The sequence below is a fragment of the Piliocolobus tephrosceles genome, chromosome 11 (assembly GCF_002776525.5).
Source record: "Piliocolobus tephrosceles isolate RC106 chromosome 11, ASM277652v3, whole genome shotgun sequence".
Classification (NCBI taxonomy): Eukaryota; Metazoa; Chordata; class Mammalia; order Primates; family Cercopithecidae; genus Piliocolobus; species Piliocolobus tephrosceles.
The window spans coordinates 6,628,054-6,636,795 of record NC_045444.1 but is presented as its reverse complement, the minus strand read 5'-3'; the positions used below and the strand labels follow the sequence as shown (position 1 = coordinate 6,636,795).

At 41.1% G+C, this 8,742-nt stretch overlaps 1 protein-coding gene across 2 annotated transcripts in view; it reads right to left on the bottom strand.

Annotated features, from left to right (window-relative positions):
* The window catches only part of CNTNAP5 (contactin associated protein family member 5), an 872,320-nt gene that overhangs the window by 356,666 nt on the left and 506,912 nt on the right, over positions 1-8,742 (bottom strand). For both annotated transcript variants that reach the window (XM_031936548.1, XM_023225607.3), the window contains exon 11: positions 843-949. In XM_031936548.1, the coding sequence (XP_031792408.1) occupies positions 843-949 (107 nt within the window). The remainder of the gene's footprint in view (positions 1-842; positions 950-8,742) is intronic.

Below are 8,742 nucleotides of genomic sequence, written 5' to 3'. Positions count from 1 at the left end.
TTTCTTTCTTTCTTTCTTTCTTTCTTTCTTTCTTTCTTTCTTTCTTTTTTTGTTTCTTGTTTTCTCCCATATTTCTACAACAAGGTCAGCTCAGGTCTTCTATTTGAAGTCTCCCTAACACTGGGCTTGACAGGCAGTCATTAGCACTTATCATCAATATTCAGGTTCTGTTTTCTCCCATTCCATGGTAAAAATTACACTTCGGCCCCTATTGAAGTTGAGTGTGCCCACATGGCTTTATTTGGCCAATAGAATGTGAGTGGAACTAATGTTTTCTACTTCCAAGTAGAAGCTTTGAAAAGCTAGTGCATGCTTCCCTGTGCTTCCCTCCCTGTGTTTCCTCTTACTACAGCAACCTTCCAGATAATAGAACTTTGCTACCACCTAAAAATGAGGACAAGTTGGAAGAAGGGCCTCTGTCATGCTTGATGGACTTGTGACACAGGCATGGCATGGACCTTGTTACTTAGACCACAGAGATGTTAGTTTGTTTATTACAGCAGCCTAACAACTCATCAAGACAATGCAATTGACTTAATAGCTCCCTCTTGTGTGCCTACGGCACCTTCCCTTGCTTCCACCTTAAACTTATTCAACTGTATTGTCATGATCCCATTTCCTGTCTGTTTGGCTGGTAGACCATAAACTCCACAAGAATATGGCTTGTATCCATGCATCCTCTGTGCCCAACAAAGTGTTTGGTATATAACAACCTCTTAAAACACACATGTTGAATGAGTCAATAAAACATGCCTGCCCCATGCTAAATAGATCCTGAAGTTAACAATGGTATTCCTGGAGTTTTGTCCATCCCACCAGGGGCAAATGCTCAATCTACTCACAGTTGTGGCAGGTGGCACCAGTGTAACTTGTGTCACTGCAGTTACAATAGAAGGTGGTCCAGGACTGGGAGCAGCTTCCTCCATGTTCACAGTAGTTTGGCAAACACCTAATGAAAGAAAACATAAATGAAAAGAACCAAATCAATGGACATAAAGGGGAAAGCAAAAATGCCTCATATCCAACTGCCTCAATTAATAGTAGATATTGATTTGCTATACTCCCATACCTAAGGCAGGTTGAATGACGTCAAAATAGTAAGAGTATTACAATTTTACCACAAAAGGTAGAATCACCTTGCATCACTGGGCAATGAAAGTTTCAGAACTGATGTAGGTATTTAAGTTAAGAATGTTATTATTAAGGCAAATCCATGTTGACTTAAAGTTCATTTGAAGCGGCCAGAATTTGTAAGGTTTTTCACTTACCAAAAAAATAAAATGTATAGAGATAATCATTTTATATTTTTTAATGGTTTTGCATTTTTAAAGGAGAGGCAGATAATTGAGGTCATTGTCCTCATGCTTCTTTTTTGGGGAATGACCAGGTACCTATTTTAAACCGCACAAAGACAATATGAAATTAGAAAAGATGATACTTGTGCATCTAAAATGCAAGGATACTTCATCATTTGTAAAAGTATAAATGCTATTTTCAAAACAAAGGCTTCACTACTTAAGGTCAAAATAATACGGCTATTCTGAAAAATATTTTTACCACACACATTAAAAACTCTATAAAATATTTATATAATTTGAATCAGCAATCACACTGAGATGACCCTTTCTTAAGGCTATTGTTCAAAATCTGAAAAATATATATGCTAATTGGTGTTATTGACAATGATGCCATTAATAATGGCGAATCGACATAAGTGTCCAACATTAGAAAATTACTCAGGAAATCTGTAGTGCATAAAATTATAAAACTACAACAAATGATGTGGACAAAAATGATTATCACAGACCAGGCCTAGAGTAAGTAAAAGTTTAACATATGAAGCATGAACACAACCAAATAAAACACAGCCTTTATAAATTTCAAAAATAGTCGAAAGGAAAAATCTTTAGAATTAGTCGGGCTAACGGGAGTGGAGGTAACGTTTATTTCTTCCGTACAGAAATCACAGACTTTAGGGAGACATGTATCTGAGTTCAAATCCCACTTACCACATGGTGCCTTTGGGTTATTTTCTGCACCTCTTACACTGCTGCCATTAAGAGATAACCTGGCTGGTGCTCAGTAAATGTAGTGAATAAAATTAAGAGTAAAAACAATGATACGGGCCGGGCGTGGTGGCTCAAGCCTGTAATCCCAGCACTTTGGGAGGCCGAGACGGGTGGATCATGAGGTCAGGAGATCGAGACCATCCTGGCTAACATGGTGAAACCCCGTCTCTACTAAAAAATACAAAAAACTAGCTGGGCGAGGTGGTGGCGCCTGTAGTCCCAGATAGTCTGGAGGCTGAGGCAGGAGAATGGTGGGAACCCGGGAGGCGGAGCTTGCAGTGAGCTGAGATCCGGCTACTGCACTCTAGCCTGGGCTACAGAGCGAGACCCTGTCTCAAAAAAAAAAAAAAAAAGATACGTACCATAATTTTTGAAAACAATCTTTATAGGGCCTGAGAGAGTATAGGAGAATAAGTTCCGTGAATTTAAAAAGAAAGAGGGTGCAAGCAATGAAATTACAGAAGTGGTATGTAATACAATAAATGGGTTCATTGTGAAGCCACTAAGAATCTGAGGCAAGGAAAAGTAAGATGATTTACTCTGACTGCCCTATATAGGTAGGAAAGCCTCCAGCAAAGATTGTTTCAAAGCCCAGAAACGAATATTCCTGCATATGTTCAGACATATTATTAGAAATTTTCTGCTCAGCACAGCAAACATACAATTGTGCTGACGGGGCTTATGTTTGGCAAAAGCTTGCTGATAACTTTATGGTATTCAATGATAGCCTAAAGTACAGGAAAGATTTAAATGAAGGGTCCATAGTTTTGCTATAGAATGTATTCACACAAAACAGCCAAACAAACAAACAACAAAACAGTGGTCCTCTCTCTATTCAAATTCTACCTCTCCTCTTTATTCCCACCCACTCTCCTGGTCTTGCTGGAGAGGAAAGGCTGAAAGATTCTCACTTGGGTAACTCGGAGATCCTGTCCTGCTCTATGCCTGTCCTCGGAGGGGAGTTCCAAAAACTTAGAGCCTTGATGTCCTCATCCAAGTAAGGATCTTTTTTTCCAGGCATGTCCTGAGGAGATCCGGGGGCCTAGCACTGTTTTGAATGCCCCCTGTCCCCACACCCCGTTTTCTTTCACATCCCGGCATCTCCCTGCTTCTGAAATACTGCTTCTCCTGCAGTTTACCTTTTGCCATAATTTCCTCTACTGAAGCTGCCCAGTTTTTCCATGACCTTCCCACATCTCCTTTTGCCCCATCCCATCCCCCTCCGCACAGCACACATGTAAACGCACACAGAGATTCCCATAATGAGCAAATGGTAGTATTATTGCTGCCCTCCCCCAACACGAAAGAAATTGCCTTAAGAAAGAAAAATGGAACAAAGCACACTCAATAGGTGCTTATTCTGTAATTCTTTTGTTTCGGGCCCCAAGAAAGTTCAGGGTTGCCTTTGTTTGGTGGCTGAAACTATAAAATAAAAAACCCAGACATTCTCAGTGGTCATGTTTTCAGACATAAGAAAGTTTGTCTGCAGTGAAAGAGAGACAGAATAAAAATATATGCTGACATGCAGCATGCGGCAAAAAAGGGACGTGCCAACACTGTGTGGTCGGTCCCTGCTGTTCTGGAGACTTCATTGCACCCATGAACTTCCTGAGGGCTGGCTATTTTCATCTATATTGGATTCTGTGAAATAGCCCAGCCCTTTTCCAGGAAAATCCTCATTGCGATTAGGCTAGTTCGAGCTGGCATTCTCTTACTTTCAACTAACAGAATTTTAACTTTGAGTAAGAAAGAATATTCCTGAAATTACAAAAAGAAAAAGAAACACTTTCTGCACTGTAATATTTTTTTTTGAAATGAAGTCTTGCTCTGTCACCCAGGCTGGAGTGCAGTGGGCAAGATCTAAGCCCACCGCAACCTCCACCTCCTGGGTTCCAGTGATTCTCCTGCCTCAGCCTCCCGAGTAACTGGGATTACAGGCGCCTGTCATCATACTTGGCTAATTTTTGTATTTTTGGTAGAGACGGGGTTTAGCCATCTCAACTATGGGTTGGCCAGGCTGGTCTGGAACTCCTGACCTCAGGTGATCCACCCGCCTCGGCCTCTCAAAGTGCTGGGATTATAGGCATGAGCCACACAGCACCTGCTCCACTTTAAATACTTTTAAAACAAAAGGTTACAAAATCTACTTTGGCATGTAGGGAGAAGGGTTTAGGCAAAAGCTCTAAGAAATCTCTGGTCACTTAGAACACATCTTTAATATGCCTCACACAGACCTTATTTTGCAGTGATAAACTCAATTTACCAATAAAAATGTAGAGACTACATTTTTATTAACTTACTAGAAACTTATTTGTCTATGGTCACTCAGAAAAGCCAATGATGCATTCCTGGAAGGGTAAAAGAGTACTTGAGTAAGGAAAAATCTAGTTTTCCCAGAATGAGAAAGAAAAAAAAAAAAAAACTAATAAATGAGCACTAGGAGAACTGCCTTCAAGCTTGGTTCATTTTGGTTCAATGCACACTGTGATTAGAAAACCTCATCTGTAAAATAGACGCTTGAGATAAAAGATGCGTAACACCAATTTTCTTATTTAAAAAGGGCAGTTTTACGAGTATAGTTGCCCTGTTCTTTAATCAGTTGGTTTTAAATGGGCTTTTGTTTCTTTCTCTCTCTATGTGGCATAAACGGAGCATCGAAGCCATTAGCCCAGAAAAAGACCCATCATAGAACTGGGAAGTGAAAAGAGTCAATTAAGTGTGTGGGCACTCGCTCTCTTAGGTGTTAGGCTCCTACTCCAAACTGCTAGAAGATAAACACATTGAACGTCTGTCTTCTAAAATCCTAATGATATTGCATCTGTAACTGCATCTGGATGGATGCGACTTCCTTTGGTGCACAATGTTTAACAAAGAAAGCTTTCGGCATGGACACAATGGCTTTCCTCTTACTCCCCAAAGCCCAGACAAGCTAGCATGGTGATGTGTCCCCGGAAAAACTCAGATAGCGTGGCAGACACATTGGAAGTTAGCTTCTGTATAAAAGCAGAATGTGCATTATCTTAACAGAAATGAGAGAAAGGGTGGAAAGAAAGAGAACAGATAGAAATGAAAGGAGAAAAAAAAAAGTCAGAGGGTCAGAAGTCTTTATAATGTTTATCCAAATAAAAATTTCTTCCAAAAGAGAAGGATCATTGCTAGGTGGGGCTATTGACAATCCGGGTAATAGGTAAAGTGAGAAGGTTCATCTAGAGTGGTCCATGTACCTAAGGTCACAGTCCATCCTACAGAGGTACATGGTTTGGGCCTCAAGGTGGTGGTTTTGTGTTGTGTTTGGCTGTTCATGGGAAATAGGAAGAAACAGAGTATTTCTCTTTAAAGGCAAATGCACAGCAGTGGAGACAGCCAAAGAAACTACTTCAGAGCTGAGAGAAGATTTTGTAGGATGTTGCGAGATGGAACCACTAGGTAGACTAGAGACAGAGGTTTCTGAGTATTTAAACCGGAGTTCAATTTCAGGCATCCTGGCAAGCACAGTTTCAGCTGAACATGCTCTCTGTACATGAGCGTTAGGAAGAACAAAAGGACCCCCGCAGCTTTCCTTCAGGAAGATCAGAGTGGTTATTTCTCTGTAACTTAGCTTTAACTGGGGCCGGGCTGAAGTTTCCAGCTGGAGTGGATGAGGCCTGGGAAAAGTGTGATGAAAGCAAGAGGAATCAAGACAGTTCAGGGAAATGCAGTCTGTCGGTTTGTTTTTAATTTGGAAAGTTTCACAGAAGAAATATGAATTTTTGGCTTCTTTTCAAGCAAAAATAAGATGACTGAGCAAAGTCAAAGCAAATCTCATGGCTACACACGAGCGACTTCAACGTTTAGATTTGAGTTCAGTCTTTGCTGGTGAACTCCAGACTTCTCTATGCAGCTGTCTGCTGGACAGCTCCACGTGAGTGTCTAATAGGTATTTCAAATTTTGTGTACCCAAACTGAACTCTCCAGTCTCCTCCCACCCTGTCCCCACCGCCTGCTTCACCTGTGTTCTTCACTATCACAGTTGATGCCAACACCCTCCTTACCAGTATCCAGGTTCTTAAACTTGAAGATCCTCTCCTTCTCTCATAGCCTATATCCAAGATGTGAGCAATTCCTGCTGGCTGGGCCTTCAGAAACTGTCTTGAATCTCACTAATCACCCCTTTCCTGATGCTGCTCTGGTCTGAGCCGCAAGCATCTCTCACCAGAATAACGGCAATTAGCACCTAACTGGTCTCCCAGCTTCCATCCTCAGTCCCTTCAATTAATTTCCAACACAAGAGCAAGGGGGACCCTATTAAAAACCTAAGGTAGATCATTTTAAATACCTCTCCTCTGGCTCCCTATTTTATCTAGGACAAAAGCAACATCCTTAAAATGATCTTCCAGTTCTTATTGATCTGCTCCCCTTAACTCTCTCAACTCACTCCTACTCTTTTCCCTTTTCTACAGCTGCTCCAACCATGTTGACTTTGTTGTCCCTAAAGCACACCAGGAATGCTCCCTTGTCAGGGTTCTTGTGCTGGAATTCCCTCTACCCAGACTGTTTTTCCCCAGATATCCCCATGGCCCATGTCTCAGCTCATGTTCCTGCTCAAGTGTCACCTCAAAGAGCCCTGCCACCATCATGTTATTTAATGTTGCAAACCTTCCTCATTGTTTCCCTGGAAACTCTTTCCCTGGAATCTCTTTCCCTGCCATTTTATTTGTCTTTAGCATGTATTACCTTCTAACACATTAGATATTCTGGTTATGCATCCGTTTATGATTCAGTGTCTGTCTCTCTGAAAATGAACATTAGCTCCAGAAGAGCACTGTTTGCTGTCTGTTTGGTGCACTGATGTACTCAAAGTAGTAAGCAAGGTAGGCACTCTATAAATGGTTGTAGATTGATTGAATGAAGGGATGGACATTTCTGGGGTGCAGGCCTCTGTTAGGTAAGCCTCCTCAGTTCATCACAGCCTCGCTGACCTTCACTCATTTGCCATTACCTGCATGCTCCTGAGCAGCACAGTAAGAACTCAGTAGGAAAGAGGGCAGGCAAAGGAGCCTCATTTGTGTGTGTGTGTGTGTGTGTGTGTGTGTGTGTGTGTGTGATCACAGTAAGAACTCAGTAGGAAAGAGGGCAGGCAAAGGAGCCTCATTTGTGTGTGTGTGTGTGTGTGTGAGAGAGAGATTTTTTTTTTTTTTTTTTTTTGTGGTGAGACAACAGTAACACAAGGAAAAAGAGCTGTCTTCTGAGCAGCCACAGGCAAGGAGCAATCGAGAGAGGGAAGAGAAACTCAGATTTCTCTGAGTGGAGAAGTAAGACAGAGCCCATGAATTGGACGTTCTTTAGTGGCCACTTAGGGATGCAAGTCAGTAATGCAATTCCTTTTGATTACTTATGTCCATCGAGCTGTATTTTTGGGCCCTAACAACTTTATGGCTTAAGTACTTAGAAAGATAATTGTCCCTTAATTGGATCAGAAGCAGAACCCTTATGCATGATGCAACTTAGAGCGTTTTTTTTTTTTTTTTTTTTTTTTTTTTGAGGAGAGGGGCGGTAGAATATCTAGCATTCCTGATAAAAATCTGTGTACAATTTTGATAGATTTTCATGAGATTAAAAAGTCTGCTGAAAAATTCAATTTATGCATCCTGCTCACCTTGATCCTTGTTACCTTTAACCAAACCTGACTTTCTGATCTCCTCCCTCACCCTGCCCCCACCTTCTACTTCACCTGTGTTTTTCACTATCACAGTTGATGGCGATACCCTTCTTACCAGTACCTAGGTCCCCAAACTTGAAGATGCTCTCCTTCTCCCATAGCCCAAATCTAAGATGTGAGTAATTCCTGCTGGCTGGGCCTTCAGAAACTGTCCTAAATCTCACAACTTATCACCCCTCCCCAGTGCTGCTCTAGTCTAAGCCACAAGCATCTCTCACCAGAATAACTACACTTTTCAGCTAACTGGTCTTCCGGCTTTCGTTCTCAACCCCTTTAGTTAATTCCCAACACAAGAGTGAGGGAATCCCACAAAAACCTAAGGCAGATCATATTTAAAAATACAATAACCTTAAACTAGCTTTATGACTATCTAAATAATTTTTAACCAAACATCTTTTTTTTCCTTCCTACAAAATATCTCCACCAAGAGGAAATTTTGATCTTGATTTTCTTTAAGGCTTTTCCCTGGCCAAAAAGTTTGAAGACACTTTGACACGTGTTCGCAATCACATCTGGGATGTTGCTTTAACAGTATTATTTCCCCTGTTTTACAGATTTAAAAAGCGAGACTAGGTGAGGGTGAATAACTTGTCCAAGTAAAAAGTGACAGAGTCAGGAAGGTGAAGCGTACTACCCGTCACTGAAGTCTGTACTTTGGAGCACTGCACATCCTCCTTCAAACAAATGCCAGATCATCTCCCTAAAAGTGATCCCTAAGCATACATCTTAGGCATCACTTCTGCCAAAGTGAGGGCTAGGGGGCTTTGCATATTTTCTCCACTGATTCCAGACACTGTTATGCAAGGTGGAGTTGTCAGTTCAGATTTTTTTAAAAAGATATTTTTTGGTAGGAAAAGGGATCTTAATATGACAAATGGATTAATTGGAAATAAAATTACACTAAAGAAAACATATGTACGTTTGCACAAGTAACAACGATATAGAATTTATTCTATAAATTTCCAATGGGAAAGG